Below are 23,165 nucleotides of genomic sequence, written 5' to 3'. Positions count from 1 at the left end.
GTTGGAGGCTGTGGCTAACAGCCAGCAAGAAACTGAGGCCCTTGCTCCAGCAGTCTGGGAGAAACTGGATCCTGCCAATAACCCCTTAAATGAGCCTGGAAGGGAGTCCACTTTTGGGTGACTACAGTCCCATCTGGCTCCTGTGAGGGACTGTGAGAGCTAACCTGGCCTACACTCCCAGTTCACAGGAACTGTGAGGTTATCAGTGTCATTTTAAGCCCTGATTTCTTTTTTTGTTTTTGCTCCAATCAGGGTATTTTATTTTCTTAAAGTACACAATCTTTGACTTTCATATGGTCTCTTTCCTCTGTACATCTCTTCAAGTCCTTGGCTGTGATTCTCATTGACCTTGGACTTCTGGGTACTGAGCAAAGAGTGAGAGAGGAGATTTGGCAAGGGCTCCCGTGGTGCCTCCCATCTCAGCAGCAGAGGTTCACACTTACACACAGCCCCAGGCCAAGGTCCTTTCATGGCCAATGTCCTTGGGGCCTGTGCAAGAAGGCCCAGAGTATAGGGTCCCAGCAGGCCTTCCTCAGGCCACAGTGTGGGCTGTGCCTTCACAAGAGTCATAGCAGCTCCCTGTCAATCTCAGGCTTGAGGTGCGCAGGGACCTTGAGGGAGGAGGAGGGCACCATCTCTCTCCTACCCTTCCTTTACTTGGCAAAGTCACAGATAATTTACACTATAAATGCTAAGACATTTAGCTATTGTTCATTTGCTCCTAGGTGAACAATCTTCTTTAAATACATCACATTTATTTTTCTTAAATAAAACAAAGCAGAAGCAAGGCATGGTGGCTCATGCGTATAATCTCAGCTCCTCGGAGGCTGAAGCAGGAGGATCGCTGTGCATTTGAGGCCAGCCTGGGTTACATAGTGAGTTCAAGGCCAGCTTGCACTGTATAGCAAGATCCTGTCACAAACAAACAACAAATAAAGCAAAAGTTGCACTAATAACAACAGGACATAGCAGAGGCTTGTGTACAACATGTGCCCTGTGAGGCTGGTGCAGAATGACCATTTGCCCCAGAACTCTTTGCAGCAAAGGGCAGAATCTTCTAGATAACAACTTTTACACTCAGCAAGCCAGACACAAAAAGGACCGCTTGAAAAAAAAAAAGTTTTGAAAATCCCGCATTTAAAAAGAATACTCAACTGCATTTTCTGCCTGATTGGTTAGGCCCATCTAGCAGGTGTCCCGTGTGGCATGTAAGTTTCACCACAGGCAAGCGGGCTGGGCCCGGCTCCTCAGCAAAGGCCGCTGTCCTTCAGACTGTTCCGTCCAGTGACGTCGGTCACTGCATCAAGGACGAACTGGGTCTCCCGTGTGGGTGGCGCAGGTGAGGTGGGAGTAGCTCCCCTTGGTCCATCCGTGTTGTGGGCCTGGTCCTCGGGAGGCAGACGCTGAGAGGGACGCGTGGATCCCTCAGTCAGCAGGTGCTTTCTGTTCAGGAAAAGGATGAAGCAGTTGCAGAAGAGGCAGAAAGGTGCACTCCTGGCCATCGAGGCGCGCTGCCGTCCTCCTAGAGCTTCAGGCAGGGGCTGGGCCTGTGCTGGCAGGCACAGTAGGAGTGGTGGAAGGCAATGTTCGGGGCAGCCTGGGCCCGGCTGTCGTGGTCAGCGGGCGGATGGCTTTGTGGATGAAGAGGTGCTGCTACTCCCTGCAGGCCTCCAGGTCTTGATCTTCATCTGCTTGACAATGGTGGGAGCAGGGGGACCTCAGGGCCTGCCTGCCACTGGCTTTCTGAGTCCAGGTGGGCAGGTGGCGGCCCATTCTCGGATGGCCTCTTTCTCTTTGGAGCTGGGCAGACCCCTTGGCCGGCAGTGGCGGGCCGGAGCTGCTGATTACAGTGTCAGGTATATGGATGTAAACAAACAGGCCCCCCACTCTCGCAGCGTCCTTGGCTCACAGGTTTAAGCCCACAGCCGAGTCGGCAACTGTTCTCTCCATCAGACTCAGCTCATGACATAAGCCAGCAATCCCTTAGCACAGATAATAGTAATTTATGAGAACTTGCTAAATAAACATCCCTTCTGTTAGCTCTCAGGGGGATTTCACTTAACAATAGCTGGGTATCTTACACAACTAAGGATTTGTTTTGATTTAGTGTTGCTTCAGAGGGAGGCACATCGTTCCCTGCGTGGCCATGAGGGTTTTATCTGGACAGCACATTATTGAAATGCAGTTTGCCAAGACACATCACTGCCTTCTTTGACACACAGGGACCCTGAATCGCATATAAAGCTTCAGTTCTGGGAAGTCGGAGCAAGAATTCAAATCCGGGGGTCATTCTGTCATGCTGCCCTGCAATAACACTTCCAAAATCACTCCTAAATATGCCACATATCTTTGCAGTGTGTTCACTTTGAACATGTGTATCTGTCGCACTGAGGTGCCGCAGAGGCCCTGCACATGTCTGATTCTGGGATTCTGACCCAGTAGCTTCTTCAGCTTTTCTGAGCACTGTCTCCTCTTCTTGGAATTTATAGCAACAGGAGGTTGCTAGGAACAACTAAATTCTTGTTAGCTAGAAACACAAACAGTGGCCCAACTCGAGTCTTATTATCTTCATAAAGGACACAATCTCCCGAGACAGCTAGAGCTGGGAAAATGATTCTCTCCCCACCACTTAGACTGAGTCAAAATCTTCCCTCTGACATCATTCTTTGTTCTTACTTTTGTCTTCTGGGCATTCATCAACCATGTGTCCTTGTACCTATTTTACAGAGAGGTATATAATGTGAGAGCAAAGCCACTTTCTGTATTTCTCTCTCTTCCTTTTTGTGCTCCTCCAGCTCTTCCTCCTCCCCTTCCCTCTTCCTCTTCTTCTGGAACCCAAGGACACTCTACAACTTAGCTACATTCTCCAGCCTTTTGATTTTTGTTTTTGTTTTAATTAACTTTATTGGTATACTTTAGATATATGTAATGATCACATTCATTATAAGGAATTTGTACCTGTATACAGGGTCTCACTTTTTATAGGTTGCCTAGGATGGCCTTGAGATCTTTTCCCTTATTAGCTTTCCCCTACCCTTCCCACTTTCCCTACACCTTTAGCCCCTTTCCTCCTATTTTACACTGTCTATTATAGGATCTTATGTACTATTATAGTTTTTCACACCAGAGAAACTATTCGGTATTTACACATGTGTGACTTATTTATTTCACTTAGGAGTACATCCTCAACATGTATCCATTTTCCTATGAATGACTCTAATTTCTCATTCTCTATGGCTGAGTAATATTCCATTTTATAGAAAAACCACATCTTCTTTATCCAGTTTCCAACTGATGGGCAAATGGGCTGTTTCCAAGTTTTAGCTGTTACAAACTGCCGCATATCTTTATTTTCTTTTTTAAAGATATTATTAATTTTATTGGTACATTTTAGGTTTACAATATGATGACATTCCTCATTGGGAATTTGCACCTTTACATGATCCATCTTGGTTCTTATTCTTTCCGCCATTCCCCTGCCCTCCCTTCAACCCCTCCACCTGTCCCTATTTACCAAGTTTTGTTTCCCTTTTTTCATTTTTCTCATATTAATTCCATTCCCTTCTTTCCTCTCCCCTGCCCCTTCCACTTTGCCTTCCCCCTTGCCCCTTCTTACTCTCTCACATTAAGGAATTCTTTATTTTCCACAATTCTGCGGTTGGCTGCCTTCGGCTGGGCAGTTCTTTGCTTCCTGTGTTGTGGCTGGGGTGCACCTGGGAGCTTGGTGGAGAGGCCAACATCTGGATGACTTCATTTGTGCATCTGTGCTTTGGGATGGCTGCAACAGCCGGCGAAGTTCAGTCTCTCTCTTTCCACGTGGTCTCTCATGATGCAAAACTGGAAGCTGTAAGACTTCAAGCTATGCCCAGAAGTCATCTGTCTTCTCTGTCATGACACCCTATTGGTTAAAACAGGACAGGTTCAGGTGGATGGAAAGGAATGCCTCGGCCTCCTGATGGGACACGGTGTGCCAGGCTGGGGATGGCAGCAGCCAATTGCTCTTGGCCTTGCGTACAGGTCAGGCACCAAGTTTCTCCCACTACCCACAGTCTTTATAGTATGGATGCATTTGCTGTCCCCCAGGGTCTCATGCAGTTGCGGAATCTGGCTGAAGCCTCTTGTGCTCTACATCGGGTCCAACAGCAAAGGAGGCTGCTTGATGGCAGCTCTTCTTGCTGCAACATCTGTCAGCCCAGACACCCAGCGCAGAGACCATTTCAAACTTTCTTTTCTATTTTAAGCTGATTATGCTTGCACCAGAACAACCCTCTTAACAACTTGGTGGACTTTGTGAGTATTTAATTGTAATCTATGTCATTAGACAAAAGCTAGATCCACAAGTCTCTGTGAGAGAGGCTGTTCTCAGTCTTGGGCTGTGCATCAGGATGTGGCAGAACAAAGACACTAAGATTCTCAGGAACTTTTATTTTCTAAACAAAAGCATCTATGAAGCATCCTCTCAAAACTTTCCAAAACCTTAGGCCGGGGATTTAACTTGCCTGCCTGACAAGCACAAGGTCCCGAGTTTGATCCCTGGTACAAAAAAAACAAAACAAACTTTCAAAACCCTTAACAAAGAGTCTCATGACCAAATCTCTCACTTGATCTTTGTGCTGAGAGCATTAGGTACATTGAGACACTCTCACCTGCTGGAGATTTTACTAGGTATTTTTTTTATTCCCACTAAATTTTGCTCCCAAACTAAACAGATCTTTCAGATTGGTTCATGCTTCTTTTATTGGAATTTATCATTATGAAGATAAGGAAGCCAATCAGTATTTTCTATACCCTGCTTGGAATCTCTCTAGTTGGGTCTATATATTCATTTATTGGAAATGCTGCAAACGTTACCAGGAACCTCTGCATTAGGCTCTAGTCTCCTGCCCAGTGTACGACAAAAGCCTGAGCTGCGGCGGGGGGCGGGGGGCTCAAAGACAGAACTAAGCGACAGAGAGCTGGGACCAGGATGACCAATGCTGGTGCAACTGACAAAGGTGCTGGCTAGTTCCAGCTACTGATTTTTATTAGTAATCAGTTGGGGTAAAGGTAATCTATGTATGAGGGTGAAACTACTTGTGAGGGTGCACAGTCAGGCAGTTTCCATGGAAACCAATGGAGACAAGGTTTGTAAGAGAAAAAGACAAAGCATTCTTGAATTAAGAACAGAATAGACAAAATCTATGGTTGTAATTAGAACCTTATCCTTCTAGTTAAGAAGGTTTTAATTGTGGGAATGGAATTTGGGTGCGAGTTACTGTGACTTTGGCACATAGGCTTCCACTGGACTCGCTTCTATAAACAAGTCAATTGTGGGGTTAACTCTTTACATCCTGCACTGCTTATAGCCTGCTTTGGGCATAATCAATATTGTAGCCTTTCTTTCTTTCTTCCTTCCTTCCTTCCTTCCTCCCCCCACCCTCTTCTTTCTTTCTTGGTACTGGGAATTGAACTCAGGACCTTGCACTTGCCAGGAAGGTGCAGTGCCACTGAGCTAAATCCCTGGCCCTCATTGGTACACTTTCTATCATCTGTGTACAGACAGCTTTCTGCTGCTAAATAAACTAGGTTGCCTTTCTTCTTATCCTGTCCCAGCAACTTAACTGCTCTTCTAGATGCCACTAAATTATCACCACCCTTTCAATTTCCTCTTGATTCCCAGTGCCACTGACAAGGCCATCTATTTTGAGTTAGGGCAATAGCTTATTTCCACTTGTTTGTTTGTTTTTGTTATTGCTGAACAACAAACCACTCCAAACGTCTTGACCCAAAACAATGATCATTTGTTATTTCCCATGATTTGAGGGTTGGCTGGGCTGACAGGCGACATGTCCTGTGCCAGTGCTGCCCTGATAGCCTCCTCTGTCACTCCCGTGTCCATATGTCTGTGGGTCTGTTTCTGGTCTCATTCGTCTGTTTCATTGGTTTGTCTGCTCTTGTGTCAATATTCTTATTTCATCTTTATAATAAAAGTCCTGATATCAAGTAGAGTAGGTCATACTACTTTGTTCTTTTTGAAATGGTCTTTGATATTCTTGACCTTTTGTACTTTTGGACACATTTTATAACTAGTTTGTCAAACACACACACACAGAGCACCTTTTACATTTTGACTCTGATAAATGTGGGAGAGCTAACATCTACACAGGCATATACTCTTATTTAGATTTTTAAAAATTTCTCTTGATAAATTTTTTACTATTCAATATGGAATATTGGTCCCTCTTTTATTTCAATTGGGGTTTTAAATGCTGTTACAAATGATAGATTGGTCTCTTTTTGTTTGTTTTTGAGACTGGGTCTTACTAGTAGTTCAGGCTAGACTTAAATTCACTTATGTAGCCCAGGCTGGCCTTGAATTCATGGTGGTCCTCCTGCCTCAGCCTCCCAAGTGCAATAGATGGTTCTTTAATACCTGTTTATTATAGTACATAGAAATACAATTGATTTTTGCATGTTGAGTTTGGGTACAGCAACCTTGCTGTTAAATATGCTTTGTTAAATATGGCAATTTGAGGATTCTTTAATATTTTCTAAACATAATTATGCCATTAATAATAACAATTTTATTTGTTCCTTTTAAGTTATTGCACATTTTATTTTATTGGTTTTTCACATTGAAAAGAACCTCTGGAACAATGTTGAATAAAGGTTGTAGTAGCAAATGCAGAAAAGCTTTAATTTTTTGTTCATTTGTTTTCAGTGCTGAGGCGTAAAACCAGGACCTTGCATATACCAGGCAAGTACCACTGAGTACAGCCCCAGCCAAGTTTCAACATCCCACCACTCAGTTCAGTTCTTGCTGTACGTTTCTTGTATATGCCTTTGTTTGGATTAGGAAGTCCTTTTCCAGTCCTAGTTTGTTAATTTGTCATGAATAACTGCCAAAGCTTATCAAATGTACTTTTCTTATCTACTGGAATTATTATATAAAATCTCTCTCTCCCTCCCTCCCTCCCTCCCCCCTTCCTCCATTCCTCCCTTCCTTGATTGTTTTGTTTGAGATAAGGTTTTCTCTCTCTCTCTAGTTGCTGCTGGCCTTTAATTCACTGTGCAGCCCAGGTAGGCCCAAACTTGTGATCCTCCTGCCTCAGGCATCTGAGTGTTGGGTTATAGGCATGCACCACCATGCCTGGCTCTCCGTTGTTAATGATAGAAGTATATTGATTTTGTAATTTCAAATTACACTTGACATGATGTAAAAAGTATCATGATACAATGCTTTTGACATAATGTCAAATTTACATTTCAAAAATTTCAAGAATTAATCCAACTTGATGGTGATCCATTGTCTTTTTTATATATTGCTGGGTTTGCTGTTCTAATATTTGGCAGGACTTTTGCATCTTTATGGTAATCAACTTTCCATAATCCTTTCATGTAAGGTCCTTGTTGAGGTTTGGCATCAAAGTTATGTTTGGGAATCACTCCCATTTTCCTTATTCTCTGGAAGATTTTGAGTGAGATTAGTGTTATTTCTTTCCCAAATATTTAATAGATGCAGAAATTGGTTCCAGGAATAAGATGCTACCATAACAACAACACATTCCAAGTTTCGTGGCATTAACATCAGTCTGACAGTATGAAATTGTTACTGGGGGCCCTGAAAAGATGGCAACTCATGTTATGCAGAGGAGAAGTCTGGGTTTGGTTAAAGGACATAATATATACCTCACAAAGTTATACTTTATACAAAGAGGTAGACAACGAATGTTATTAGACTACGTTCATTAGTACTCACTGCACTTGCAAGGGTGCTACAAGAAATAGTGGACCTCAGACAATCTCAGGTAATATTTGTCTGGTTTGCAAGTAGGAAGGGAAAGGAGAGAGGAGAGAGAGAGAGAGAGACAGAGAGAGAGAGAGACAGAGAGACAGAGACAGAGACAGAGACCAAAACTCAGAGACTTGAAAGGTTAGAAGACCTTTGAGCAACAAGTGCCATGCCACAGAAGCCAGGGATTTAGCTCAGTGGTTTGGCCGCCTACCTCGCAAGTACAGGGTCCCAAGTTCCATCCCTAGTACCAAAACAAACAAACAAACAAACAAAACAAATGCCGTTCCTGTTAAGGACCAAGTCAAGAATATGATTGAAGTACACTGTTAACATCTGTCTCTGAATGGAACAAAGTAGCACTCAAAAAATTCTGTCAGTTAGAAATAATATCTCAGGATTTGGCTCTTCCTAAGGAAGCCTGATAGGCTCAAAATACCTGTAGTTAACTTTATAACAAGAGAGGAAATATCTCTATACAATTGTGGCACACAGCACACTGCTTAGAATCAAACAAGTAATTTTGGATACATTAACAATAAAATGGCACTGCTGAAGTAATCACTAGCATGGTCTAAATCACAAGCATGGTGATTTTTTTTTAAGAGAGAAAATGATAATTAGGTTTTTCACCCTCTGTAGAAGGGCTTCACAATTGATAATCTATCTCTTTAAAAACAGAGTTACTTATTGTAGTTATCCTTTCCCTGTTCTGTCTTTACACACACTGTGTGGGTGGGGGGAAAGGCCAGCTGACTGTCTTTGTAGTACAAAGGTCTCTGGATCAGGAGGAGCCGTGTGTGGACCTGTAGACACTGGTGAACCAGTTGCATCTCCCGAGCTCTGTGCTCAGGATATTTATGAGATGAAACTTTTGAGTTGTCTCCCTTTAGAAACAGGCAAGTGTGTTCTGCATATGGGAAAGGAAGGGGACTGACAGGAAGGGTGACCCAAAAGCGTTCAGGAAAGGCCACCTGATGTTTGACATGCTGATTCTTTCCATCTGAGGGGACTCTGGGAGAGCTCAGAGGCTTTCTCTGCCCTGCCTTCCTGTCTGAAGACAGTCCCGACCCAGCAGGAGCTCAGTTGTCATGAGCTGTTCCAGGAACTTTACCAACCAGGAAGTTTACGACACAGTTTGTACTATGTCCAGACAAATCACCTAGTATTCTGAGCACCAATCCAGCTTTTATAACCTGAGAGATTATTTTAATCTTTAATCTCTTTTCCTCACACTCTTACTCTTGAGTACCACTCCCTTTCAGAAACCCCAGGCTTTCTTCCTTTTTGTAGCTCAGGAGGCTACATAAGCTTCATGTCATGGGCCGGGGATAAGGCTCAGTGGTATCAGCATTTGTCTAGAATATGCAAGGCCTTGGGTTTGATCCCCAGCACCACCACCAGCACCACCACCAGCACAAGAACGAAGAAACAAAACCAAGATGATGCCAACGTCTGAGTCGCTGATAGCACTTCCTGAAACATGGTGATTAACTTCCCACTTTCCCAGCAAAGTGAAAAGTAATTGTTGTTAATCCAGATTTGGATCAAGTTGGATAAATAATAACTGCAATGAATTGAAGTTCACACACTTTTTGTGTACATTTGTGTGGTTTATCATATATTGTAATTCTATGCATAACATATCTATATTGCATGAATTACTGTAATTCTGTAATTCCTATAGAGACGTTAATATGTTAAATGTTTCTAAGTGATCTTAGTGATATGTCTATTAAAATGAACTTGTATCTCCTAGAAGTAGAAGAAAATAATTTGCTGAGATGTCAGGTGGGAATTCTCCACGAAAAACCCTGGAAATGGATAGCTTCCACAGGAGGTTCAGCACCTGGACACCTTTTAGCAACAAGTCATTAAACAGACAGGTGAGTTACATACTCTGCAAAGAAACTTTTGATTGATAAAGTTCATTTTACTGTGATATGTTGAGTCTAGGAACACGCTTCATAAAAGTTTCTCTGTGTCTCTTCCATCCTTCTGTCCCTCGTGCACCCACTGTGTGGTTCCATGTGGCCTGGGGACATCTGCTCCCCTTGAAAGGTAGTTCAGGAAGGAGCCACTGGCTGGTGTGGGGCAGCCCTTTCAGGCCCTGATGTAAAGCAAGGTGGGGTCCCGAGAGCTCAGGCAGTTTAGCTTCCTTCACAAGGGAAGGGGACTGAAGAGGCCTAAAGTCTGACCTATACTAAGGATGGTGAGTCTGTGTACATGTGTCTGCACGGAGATAGAGCCGAAACCCAGGTTTAGGGTACACTGGTCCCTGGTGTCTGTCTTCCCTACAGACACACCTAACAGTGGCATTTTGTAATAGTATTAACTTTCAGTTTTGTAGGTGTCACGAAGATCTGGGGCTGTGGGTTAGAAAGGTCAGGCCTACTTCACATGGTCGGGTTCGGGTTCCACAATTAAATGCGCATAGCTGTATGTGTTTTCCATACAAGACGTGTGGAATCTGTTTCCCTGGGCAACCTTAGCCTAGGTAGAAACAAGCGCCAGGAATGATTGCCTCTTTGTTTCCTCCAAGGCCTTCCTTGGGCCCCTCTGTAATTACATCCCCTCCAGCCTTTCCCACCAGCCCACCTGACAGGCCCCATCTTGTCTGCAGCCCTGGATACAAACAGTTTAAGGCGAAAGGGAGAGACCCCACAATGGAGGTGAAAGCGCTTTGTGAACTGTAATGTACTATGTAAATATTAACTGTGAGGTTGTTGGTGGATTGTCTAAAGATTGCTTAGCAACTGAGAATATGCGGAACTGTACTGCAAAATATCATCTCCCCCCACTTCCAGCTCTTTCAGGAAAGAGTTGCCCTTATAAGTCATTGGTTTGAACTCTGGACCAACAAGCAGCGCCAAGAATTCTTATTCACAATCTTTCTACAATGTACTAAATCACAATTAAGGTAAATGTAGCCTCTTGTTGTAATTATCATTGATTCTTAAAGAAAACAAAATGTAGTAAAATGTTTATATAGCCTTTAAAGGTCTCTTTCCTTCCTTCCTTTCCTAGAAAAAAAATGAAGCCAGTGATATTTAAGGTTTATAAGTAGATTCATTGAGTGCCTGACTTCTTTTAAGAACCATGCAACTTCATTCAGCAACGTATTTCAAGCATTAGTATGGTGCATAACAGGAAGCTTTTGTGCGGTGTACAACTGGGGCTCAGGATGTAATGCCAAATTAGTGTAAAAGTGATGGGATTGGGTAAGGTTTTCTCCAGAGTTTTCTAGCAGCCTGGCTTCTAGAGGCTACAAAGGAACCTGGACTACAGGATAATATTGTCATGTCATTGTGAGTCTGGCATGTGTCTGTAGAAACTTCTCTGTGGCTTCAGCCAGTGAATTTTTATCATTCTCTTGGTTTATTAAATTCCCCTTGGAAATCAGACGGATGATATATTCCAAATGGGCATCTGGCACGGGGGTAGATACTGTGTAAACGATTGTTAAATGGACGGATCTGAAAAATAGCTGAGAAGTGACAACAGTGGCAACCTCTACGGAGGGACATGGGCAAGACACAGCAGCTGCCAGTGACTGCCAGTAGGTCCCTGTCCCTTCCCTCATGGTGTGCCTGTAATTCACTTGAAAATACTTCAGCATAGATCGTGTGACATTTGCGGTTGGAACCATACCTGGGATAACTGGTGTTCCTATCAGGAATTAATACTCTGGGAGTCCTTAGCTCACTCTAGATTGGAAAGGTCACAATGCCTCAGTTATTATCTAGTACTCTGCCAACCAGCAAAGCCAATATCGGACTCCAGTTATTATCGGAGCAAGCAGTGGCTTGTTAATGAGCCATCTAAAAGAAACAGACTCTCTCCGGAAAAATTGGGGGCATGCAAGGTGCCTGGACTGACTGAAATATTCCAGAGAGCCCTTCAGGATGTCTGCATTTGATCGAAGAATGCACTGGGGCTGTAGCAGTAAGGGTGCACCCTGTAAGCATGGTTTCCCGGGCTTTACCCCAAATAAATGATTGTGGGGGAGTCTGGGGGGCTTCTGGTAGCCTGAGGCCAACAATGAGAGTAATAACAGGATGTTGCTTCCCGTCTATTCTCGATCAAATGAATCTCTCACAGAGGTCAGAAAGCAGGGACTTTGTGGAAGGTGTTTGGGCTTATTCACTGACGTTTGTTTAGTAATAAGCACCTATGACATCGTTTGCTGTTAGCTGATTTCACTATAATAACCCCACAGAGAGACTTAACCTTTGGATTTCTTAGGCAGCTACCAAAAAAGATCTGAGAGTTGTGCACGATCCAATTGGCTTTAGTTTGCAACCTCCATCCTACTCTTCTGCCCTTCTTACCTGATCAGACATTTCTTCTCTCCTCCAATGGCTTCTTCCTTTTGTATCTCTGGGCACAACTGACTTTCCTTGGAGGAATCCCTGGGAGACAGATAGCTTCCTGGCTGCAAAGACATCTTACAGAGAGGCAGGCTCTTCAGTTAATGGCTAAAAGTCAGGAGGAAGGGACATTTTATGGTAGTCATTTGCTGTTTCTTTTACTCCAACTTTGCAGCTTTCAAGATAAGAAAACAATGGACTGAAGCCCATATCCATAATCACTGTGCACCAGGCTCCAGTCTCAGGTGTCACAAACCAAGCAATTTCAGTTGTAGCCACCGGAGGTCATTAGAGATCTTGTGTATATTTGAGGCAGTTTAACATTAGGCCTGACAGTCTGTCGCTGGAAATTATGTCCTTTGTCTTGTACCTGAATTCGTCTTTCTGTTGTACGAGAATGTGGAACTAACCTGTTCAGTGAAATTGTTTTGTTTTGTTTGACAGCAGCTGTGTTCCCACAGACAGCAGCGTGTGATTCAGAGTTCTGTGCGGCTGCTATTGTATGGTCTGGGCTGCTTCTTCAGGGAGAAGCTGCTTGTGCATTTCTGGTCTCTAGATTTGGCATCCTAGACCTATGTTTAATTTGTAGTGATGACTTGTTGTTGTACATCAATCAATTCATTCCTCAAAATCTGAGTTGTCTTTTTATACCTCTTTCCATCTCTTTTAGTCTCCTACTTGTTCCAGTAGTCTTTCTTCCCTCGTAACTGTGAATAAGCTAAATAAATAGAAGAAATAAACATCACTTGACTGCCTGAAACACACACACACACACACACACACACACACACAGAGTCCAATCCTTTATTTTCATAGTAGAAAGGCCATTGGTTTATAATTCCCAAGTAACTTTGTTTTAATTCAGATAGTTACCTGTATAAACATGGCATTTCAATATTTGTGGGAAAGATGTCATCACAATTTTCTTCTTAATCTCCAAGACATATTAAGTATCTAAGGCTTTTTAACTGTCCTAATAAATATTCTGTCATTGTTAAATTGTAGGATGATTTTTTTTTAAGCATAAGAAATTTTATTGGAGAACAGGAGTGGGAGAAGGGAATAGACAGAGGCAGAAGGGGTCCTGAATGGTTGCCTTACGATGATTGTAAATGGCATTCTGTGATACCTAAGATAGTTTCCAGATGAGATCAGGTACATTTCAGGTGATACGGCCGTAGATGTGCCACATTTTTCAAAGGTTCTGGCAAATTCTCCTCACCTCAACTTAAATGTCACGTGTCCCTGGACGCCTTCCCGGCCCCGAAGTGTTGTTCTCCCTCCATCCTGGCCGGGTATATTATCTCCTGCCAACATGGTAATGGTTCTCACTGGCGTCTTCCCTCTGCCACTTGACTGGGTTGACCTTTCCTGTGCCTTCTTAAAGGAAACTGCGCTGTTTGTGTCTGTCACACTTGGCAAAAACTATGAGGCATTTCAATCCAGCTCCTTGCCACACTGGTGGGACCGGTTTTCAGTTGCTTCTGCTCAGCAGCCCAGGTGCTGTCTACAAAGGCCTTGCGTTCCAGAGTGGCAGCTGTTGGAGCTTGTAGCTTTGTGGGGGGTGGGGGGGATCAACATTCATGCAACCGCATTCCCAAGCTGAGCAGATAGATGCATGCGTGCGTGCTTGCGTGCGTGCGTGCGTGCGTGCGGTGTTGGGAAAGAGTGGAGTCTTGAGCAGCCCAGGAGGACTTTGCTCATCATTTGTCCCCATTGGAGCAGACTGGAAATGGGGATGAAGGGCAGCTTGTACTGACCCAAGGTATACTGAAGAGAGAAGCCCACCTCACTGCCTCTGTCCTCTCAGCCACTCTTCCCAAACAGTCCCTGGAGGGGCTGCTGAGATCCCTCAGCTGTTCTCTGCTGGGGAAACCGGAGGCGTCACTCTTCAGAGACAACATACCCAACTAGCTTGATTCCGAACACAGCATCATAGCTGCATCTCTGAGTTACAGAAAGTCCATTTGAAAGGAGGTTGTCTCTGTGTGGAGGTGGGGAAGATGTTAAAGAAAAAGATCAGCCCATGATAACTTGGGAAAGCATGGGAAGGGAGGCTGTTTAGACAGACAGGTATGGGGCCCACTGCCCTGGGATTTGCATTAGGGTAGAGAGTTGGGCTTGACTCTCAGTACAATAAAAGGGCTCTATTGTGTGTGGCACACGTAGGGCAACTCACTTGCTCTTCCTGTAGATGTCAGTAACTCTCAATTCCACTCCAGGAAGTAGAAATTTATGGCAAAAAAAAAAGAAAGAAAGAAAAAAGAAAAAAAATTGTAGCCAAGGAGCAGAGGGGAGTGTGTGTCAGTGGATGGAAAATTATTAAGAGGAAGTATCTGGATTGAAAGGGGTTCTGTCTAAAGCAACCAGGCAGGATTCCTACTGGAGACAGGCCAGGGTAGTCAGACATCCCCTGGAGGGTGGTGAAAGATGAGGAACTCGATCGGATATGCAGGATGATCAGATATCCGGGGGTATAGGGTTAAATGATTGAGCAGTGCCCTTTGCTAAAACTGGATTTGACAAGAAAGTGTACACACAGGCCTAGGAGGAAGGTTCAGGAACTCAGCTAAAGTTTGGCCAAGGATCTCTGACAGAGAAGAGAGGGAAGTATTCAAAGATAAACTGTGTCTTGGTCACTTTCTTGTCACTGGGACAGAACATCTGACACCAAAATCGGAAAGGAGGAGAGATTCTTTTTGGCTCACACTTTCAGAAGTCTGAGTTCATGTTTGACAGGCTTAAACACAGAAATAGCATGGCAGAGGGGCATAGTGGAGGGCAGCTGTTGGTGTTAGGGTGACCAGGAAGCAGAAGAGCCAGGGAGGGAGCTTCCGGGTCACGCCCTGCCCACCCAGCTGACTCGCCTCCACCCAGTCCCCACCTCCTACCAGCACCCCCATAATCCAGTCTCCTTCTGACCCTACCTTCTTCCAGAAGATAGAAACCATAACAATTGGTAACTAAAACAGCTGTTTTCTAAATATGCAAGGCAAGTCTGGAAAATTGGGTCATTTTAACTCTTTCTTCTCCGTAGCCCAGCATTCTGAACACATTTTTTCTTTCGTCACAGTTCAGCTAGTGAAGGGCAAATATATGTAGTATTCCCGTTCCTTGTAGGGATGATTCAAGGGGTGCATGAAGCTAAAGAGGAAACTTCATTAAAAACGTTTTTTTTACTCGCACGTCTGTAGTAATAAAGGGTTCCAGTCATTATGGGGGGAGGTGGTGCACGTACGTAACACATCCCAGTTCTTCTTACGTCCTCTTCCTCTTCCCTCCCCCTCATTTCATCTCTTGATCCCCTTCCCGTTTGTAGAAGATCCGTCTCCTTGTTTCCTCTTATCTCTTGGAAAAGAAAAATCCTTAGTTTAAAAGGAAAAGAAAAACCAAAACCGGAAAGCTGTTTTGTTGAGTGGGGGTGAGGATGAGGCACAATGAGCCCAGGGAAGGTCATCGGCCCACACTGGGCAAAGTCCTTGTGCTTGAAGTTCTTACTTCCTATTAAAAGTGGTGCTGCTCTCTCCTTATCCTACTTAACATCTCACTGTAGCACTTAAGGCCGATGGACATGATGTTATTATATATAGTACTTTACTCCATTAGAATGCAGGCCCTAAGGGGGCAAGGACTTTGGTACCTGTTTCTGTCTCCAACACTTATGAGTAATTCAGGTACATAGTAGCCACTCACTAAATGTTTGCTGAATGAATGCAGATATCTAAAGAAATCTTGGTTACAAAAATAGCAAAAAGACAGATGATCGGAAACATTTCACAGAATTTTAGGATGGAATTTTTCAAGATATTAAAAGTTTTAGAACATAAGAATACTAATACTTTGGTACATTCAAGACCTTTTCATTATTTAACTAAGACCACTATAAAGCAATTCCAAAGGGAATTGTGCTTAGAGATAAGACTCAAGGTTATCATACCACACAGTTCCCAGGGCTGCTATTTCATGCCACATCAAATGTTTTTTACTTTCTATAAGATTCACAGATCATTCACTGGAAGATTGAGACAAGGTTTTAGGAAGCCGCTTGCTTTTATTCTGTATCCAGTAGTCTCTTTTGGAGACGTCCAGGGGTTGATAGCAGAATAGACAGGAAGTGGTTGCTTTGACCAAAACGGGCCCAGGGAGTCTCAGAAACAGACGTAGTCCACTTAGTACACAGTATGATTCCAACAGCAGTTGTCGGAGTCCCTCCTGCCCTCTCTAGGTATTCTTGTGAGGTCATGGTCAGCATTTTCTCAAGTACAAGAACCCCCCCCCAAATAAAACAAACAAACAAAAACCCAAAATACAAACAAAATGTAAATGCCAACCAGCTTCAGAAGAAATGGGAATTTACTGACTGATGATTAACTTGTCTAGCAGGTGGCCAATCTCTCTCCTTTCTCAGCTTTGCTTCCCTTATGAGAATTGCATAAAGCTAAAAAGATAAGTGAAGTGTAAGAGCCATAATGATATAGGGCATATGACATGGACTTCCAAATAATATAAGGAAATATTAGATATCTGACACATTGAGTTTGTGTTCTCTAAAATTGAAGAATGAATTCTAGGAATGATGGGGCTTAAGAGAAGAATTTATTGAGAGAAAGATAACTTCTGTCAAAGAGAGACAGAAGAGGGTCCAGAAAATGGGTTGCCCACTGACCCTGCTTCTCAAAGGTATTTTATCGAGCAAAGCCATGAGGTGAGACGGGTTCAAGGTGGAACAAAACTACAGTTAACTAAGATTACAAATGCAGTCAGTAAGATTACAAATATAGTCACTTAGGTAATATTGATCCCATGGGAAACCACGAGGTGGGACAAAACTATGGTCAGCCAATAAGATTACAACAAGTATAGTCGCTTAGGTGATATTAATTAAGTGGGGATCAGACGGAGAAGTAAGCCACGTAGCAAACATACAAGGAATGAAAAAGGAACAGTCTAGGGAGGTTTTAGGCCCCACCCAAGGTGACTGGTAGTTAGATATCAATCACTGCTGTTCATCCCTAAAGGAAGTATGTAGGTGTAGTCATTGCTTTTTTGCTGAAGCCTGGCTTCAAGTGAATATGCCTTTGGCCACAGTTGTCCTCTGTGAGGGCCCAGCCCTGTCTAACTGCCTGTAATATTCATAACTAACTTAGCTGTCTACAATATCGTCAGTCCTCTCCAAATTAATCTTCAAGTTCAATTCCATCCTGGTACAAATCCCCAAATAGGATTTCCTTATGAACTTTGAAAAACTCATTCTAAATCTAATCTGAGCCAGATGTGATGATGCACATCTGTAATTCCAGTACTCAGAGGATGAAACAAGAGGATCACAAGTTTGAGGTCAGGAATATGGCTGGTCACCAGTCCACTCAACCTTTCCACATTCTTTTCCTCCTTCCTGTTTGTTATTACCTGCCTCAGGTGTGGCTGGTCACCTTGGCCCTCCAGGTTGGCTCTGGGGTGGGCTGAATTCATCTTGATAATTGTGTTTCAAAGTGTCTGGTTGCCAAGGAGACCTCAGGAGTGAGCTTCTGGAGAGTTCTTCAACCTTAAAGGGCCATTCAAGAGGCCTCGGAGGGACAGGCTAGCTTCTGGCCTCTCTTGTGAAAATCAGGTCCCCCCCAGCAGTTAACCATTTGGAAACTATCTCAGGGCCAAGAGTAAGGACCACAGCTTGAGAATGGGAAAATGAAAATATGAAGAATCCTTAGCCCGGATGACACACTGAATCCTTAAATTTAATAACCCTGAAGCAGCCCTGATTTTCCTTATTGTTTGAGAAAAGGGAAAGGAAGATAAATAGGTTTAAAAGTGACTCCAGAGTCACTTATTGAGTTGTCGCTTTTCTGGCCATCTCTACTCTCCAGAATGTAACTGGGAACCCAGAAGGAAAACAAAGAACAGTTAGCAGTCAAACAGCAGGGAAGGAGCCCTTCAGACCCCATGCAAGGTCTAAATACTTAACTTAGAGCTTTTGTAGTAAGTGGAAAGGGCCTTGTACAGCGGGGAGGGAGCCCTTCAGACCCCATGCAGGGTCTAAATACTTAATTTAGGGCTTTTGGAGTAAATGGAAAGGGCCTTGTAGTACTTCTCAGCCTCCTACATATAGATTCAGTGTTTTGGACTTAACTTCAGCAACAGCATCAAGCTCTGCTTTGCTGCCTCATCCTTCTACCACCGGGAAGTCAAGGGCACAGGTATGGAAAAGGTGTGGCCATCAGAATCACTCAGAGCTCCATGATAGAGATTTTGGTTCATCTGGGATGGGGAAGAGGAGGCTCTTTTTGTCAAGTCCCTCAGGTAGCATGGTACGCAAAGGCGGCACCCAGGCATGAGTGATCTGAGGGGGCCGGGCTTCTGCCCCCTCTGGATCCTATTCCTTGAGGGAGGCAGGACTGCTGACTTTGTGGGCCGCACCATCCCTTCCCTTCTCGTGCAATGAAAGAAGCACAACTATTGGTCTAGGCTGTGGGTGCTTCCTCCACCTTACCCAACATGCTACCTAGTGGGTTTAGAGTGTGTTTTCTGTAATTAGCCCTAAAATTTACATACATAATTATGGCAACACTTCACTCTCACCCAGTTGAAAATTCAGAGAGATCTGGCTGCAGTTGTGGCTTGTTTCAGTGGTGCAACAAGAAAACGATCACTTGTCACTTGTTTTTCTCTCTCTCCCTCTCTCTCCCTCCCCCTCTCTCCCTCTCTCTCTCTCTCTCTCTCTCTCTCTCTCTCTCTCTCCCTGTCTCTGCTCAGCCTTCAGCAATCATGACTTCATTTTCATGTTTCCTCAGTTACATCTGAGGGAAAAGGAGAGAGTTTCTTTGTTTGGTCTTTACTCTGATTGACTGATTTAGGTTCATGCCGGCTTCTGGCCAGTTGTGGTGGCCAGAGGTTGATCCACGTGAGTTTGTATTCATCATGTGCTTTTTTAGAGCTAGGTATCACAGCATCTTCAGTGTAGCTTCCCAAATAGAAAGTAAGGGTATTCAACCTAAAGTGGGGTAAGTAAATGAGGGGTGGTAAAAGTTAAAGTTTCTCCATTTAGCATTGGGCAGATATTGACTGACTGAGTGACTACTATGCACAAGATCCACTCTGGGTATGAGCCTTAACAGTGGACAGCACATAAAAATTCCTGCCCACTCCAGTTTGTATTGTAATGGAAACAGAGAAGTGGGGACATCCATGCCTGTCACTGGATGTTTGATGTGAAAAGTAGCACCGTGGTAAATACTTAAGGGTGTCTCCCATGTCCCCAAAGCCAGAGTGGTGTGTAGCTGACCAGTGGCCCAGTGTGTCCCTGCCCTAACCTCCAGAATCTGCGGACATCACTGTCCACAGTGAGGGGCCTTTGCAGACGTGACTGAGTGTGGGAAGATGATTTTAGATTATCTGTGTGGGCCCAGTGTAATCACGGGGTCCTTCTGAGAGAGACGCAGGTGTCCAAGTCAGAGGAGCAGGTGCAGAGTGAGAGACAGAGGGAGGGGGTCAGTGTTCAGGGATCAGGGAAAAGGAATGGGGGCGCCATTCCAGAGGATCAGGGCGGGAGTCCCTGGACATGTGACACTTGTGCTGGCATCTGAGGGACGCATAGGACATGGACAGGCAAGACCTGGAGAGGAGAACATGTGCAAGAAGTTGGACCTTCCTTCCTAGTGCATCCCCTCCTTTCTGTCTCTGTTTCCTTCCAGTGCTGGAGATCAAACTCAAGGCCTTGGGCTGTTATATAAACTCTCTACCGCTGAGCCATACCCCTGCTCCTGCCTGGTCCACTTTTAATGTCCAACTTTTATAGATGAGCTAGGAAATGTGGATAGGCAAAAAAGGAAAAGCACCAATAATCTGATCACCCACACACAGCCTTCTAACTTCTTATACTTATGCGCGTCCGTATAACTGTGTGGATCTGATTATGCAAGTTATTTACAATCTTTCTGTCAAAACTATTCAAATATCATTGCTTCACAAAACCACCCACTTTGCTGTCTCATTCTCTAAAGACTTTAGCACCTGGTTCTTCACTTTCTTTAATCCCTAACTCATCGTTATTCTGTGTGACCCTGGCATTCATGTGGAAAACCTACCTCACATCCTACGTGCTCCTCAGATCTGCTCACCCATGAAGAATTTCTACTCCACCTTCTTTAGCCTTTGACTCCCACCATACCTGCACCATATCCAAAGCCACTGGTGGAAGCAGTCCCTCCTCTCCTAATCTATCTGCCCAGCCATCCCCACCCTGACTGCTGTTTGACTCACTGGTTTTCCCATTGCATTTGCTCCTATGTTTTTTCCCAATAATTACTGATTACCCCACTTAGAGGTCATGGCTTCTTTCAGTAATTCTCATTCCAACTCCTTTAACTCCTGTGTATAAGACTCTCTTCACATTTATCACATTCCCCCAAAACCCGAGCCTTGGATCAACCCAACTTTTTCATTTCATCCCTATGCCATAGAGAGTTACTAGATAAAGCCCACCAGCAGGATACATTGTTTATAATAAATTATTTTTCAACTTTATTTTCAAGCATGATCAAAGCTATACAAACAATTTAATAAACTCCCATATAGCCAAACACCCATTCTTTTTTTTTTTTCCTCTCTCTGTTACCAGGGATTGAACTTCAGACCTTGTGCTTGTGAGGAAGGCGGCAGAACCACTGAGCTAGATCTCCAGCCCTCCAACACCTATTCTTAACAATGATCAACTCAGGGGTCATATTATTTCATCAATTTCCTCCAAAGTTCCAATTCTTATGTATAATGTATATTTTAATGCAAACTCAAAATTTTGTCACTTTGTATATTAATATTCCATTATATCTTCTTTTTTTGCTACCAGGGATCAAACTCAGGTCCTTGTACTTATGAGGCAAGCAGCGAAACCACTGAGCCAAATCCCCGGCCCTATATCTTTTTTTTTTTTGTACTGGGGATCAAACTTGGGACCTTGTGCTTGTGAAGCAGGCATTAGAACCACTGAGCTAAATCCCTGGCCCCTTGATATGTCTTTTTTTCATTATTAATTAATATTTCTTAATATCACCAAATATATCTAGTCAGCATTCAGATTGCCTCAGTGATCTCATAAGTTCCTACTTTAAAAATAATTTGCTCAAATCAGGACTCAAATAAGCTTCCCACGTTGCAATTGATTATTGTGACTTAAATGTCTTTAGCTCCACAGGTTCCCTTTCTGCACTCTCTTTTTATCTTCTGTCTGTACAGTTTCCACAGTCTGCATTGTGCTGATTGTAGCCTTCTATCTTCTTCCATTTCCTGGAAATTGGTAGTTTGGGCCTGATGAGGTTCAGAGGTAATTCTTTTCATAAGAATACCTGACCAGTTATGTTCCTCCTTCATAAGCCACGGTTTCCAGGTGACTCTCGTCCTACAGGTCCATTACTCCAGTTACTAACTGGAATACTTCTCTAAAGAGAAACTTCCAGTCTTTACTGATTAGCTCTTCTCTGTGGTATCATTCACACTTGATCTTAGCCAAAAGGCTGAGAAATGATTTTCAGAGGAATTATTCACATGAGAAAGGAAATGTTGACACTGTTGATCAACCTTCTAAACAATAATTTAGTTTTCTATCATCCTCCAAAATTGATCATTGTAGGGCCAGGGATTTAGCTCAGTGGTTCCGGCACCTGCCTCTCAAGCACAAGGACCTAAGTTCAATCCTGGTACAAAAAAAAAAAAAAAAATTAAAAAAAAAAAAAAAAACCAAAGAAAAATTTTTTTTTTTTTTTTTTTTTTTTTTGCACCAGGGATTGAACTCGAGTCCTTGCGCTTGCAAGGCAGGCCACTGAACCTCTGAGCTAAATCCTCGGCCTGAATTTAAATATTTTTATTATAAGTTTAATTATTTTGATATGACTCAATCCATTTCATTATTTTTCTTAGTGGTGTTCATACTGTCCTAAAGCTCTGTGCAGCCTCTTCAAGTAACTCTTACGTTCTCCTGCTATATCTTAGCAATGAACTTCTAATAGTTTCTTTTCCTTCGGGAGTGTCAAGATGTTCCAGGCTTCTCTTATCCTTTTCCTGCCTCAGACTTGGGGTGAACATTTCTCTGAGGAGCCCCTGTACCTTGCGGTGGGAAGTGGTACTTGGAGCCAGGTGTTGTTAGAGAGTTCACAGAACTATGTAGGTTGCACATCATTTCTAGGAATTTTTTTTATGCAGAACAAGAAGCTAACTTTTAAAAGATAAGCCTGTATCCTGAGTTCGTGTCCATATTCACGTGGATGGTGCTTAACCTTTTTCATATTGTTGCTGAATCTCCTTTCTCTCACATAGGAAGCCTTGGTTCCCAGTGACACCAACATAATTACTCATTCTCTGTAATACATGCACAACCTGCTCAGAATAACAAAACTGTCATCACTATCCATGACATAGTTACTACAATCTGTTAAAGCTTTTTTCTTTTCAGTTCTTTTTTGTTTCTAAGGTAGATCACATTTAGGAATTCATAGTCAAATTTCTCTGTTAAATAATTCCTAATTGGTTAGACAACTAAATCAATAAGGGATTAGTTTTGTTTTGTTTCACTTTTGAATTTTAGGATTCATCAAGTCCAGTTTTATTTGATAATTATGTAAAATGCAAATGGTTAGAAGAGTCAGATCTGGAAAACAAGTTATATTTAGACAAATCTGGCTTCTACCCCTGTGTTCTCTTCTTGGCTTCCTCTCTCCAAGTCTCTACCACAGGAATCAGCAAGCTCTTTTGATAGAGTCAGATAGGACAAGGTGAGCACCCCAATCTGAAAATCTCACATCTGAAATTCTCCCAAATCCAAAGTTTTTTGAATGTTGACATGACTGTACAAGTGGAAAATTCCACATCACAAAACTTTGTTTATGCACAAAATTATTTAAAATATACAGAATGGACTTCAGGTTATGTGTATACAGAATATATGAAATATAAATGAATTTCATGTTTAGACTTGGATCCAATCCAAGATATCTCATCCTGCACAAGATCCTTTTTTTTTTTTTTTTTTTTTTTTT

General features: G+C 43.1%; 1 protein-coding gene and 1 long non-coding RNA gene across 2 annotated transcripts in view; one reads left to right on the top strand and one right to left on the bottom strand.

The window, feature by feature from the left end:
• Nucleotides 1-23,165, top strand: part of Ect2l (epithelial cell transforming 2 like) — an 85,896-nt gene that overhangs the window by 6,514 nt on the left and 56,217 nt on the right. The window contains exons 2-3 of the mRNA XM_033763266.1: nucleotides 9,531-9,657; nucleotides 10,579-10,691. Of these exons, the coding sequence (XP_033619157.1) occupies nucleotides 9,556-9,657; nucleotides 10,579-10,691 (215 nt within the window). The 5' untranslated portion in view covers nucleotides 9,531-9,555. The remainder of the gene's footprint in view (nucleotides 1-9,530; nucleotides 9,658-10,578; nucleotides 10,692-23,165) is intronic.
• LOC104863907 lies at nucleotides 3,602-17,628 on the bottom strand. Its single transcript, XR_780720.1, has 3 exons — nucleotides 17,551-17,628; nucleotides 12,103-12,859; nucleotides 3,602-3,898 (listed from the first exon to the last, which is right to left on the bottom strand). It is a non-coding gene; the product is annotated as an uncharacterized LOC104863907 (long non-coding RNA).

The sequence above is a fragment of the Fukomys damarensis genome, unplaced genomic scaffold, assembly GCF_012274545.1.
Source record: "Fukomys damarensis isolate Sample0158 unplaced genomic scaffold, DMR_v1.0_HiC HiC_scaffold_14, whole genome shotgun sequence".
NCBI classification, from domain to species: Eukaryota; Metazoa; Chordata; class Mammalia; order Rodentia; family Bathyergidae; genus Fukomys; species Fukomys damarensis.
Note: the sequence above shows the minus strand (reverse complement) of the source record. Positions and strands in the feature narration are given on the sequence as shown.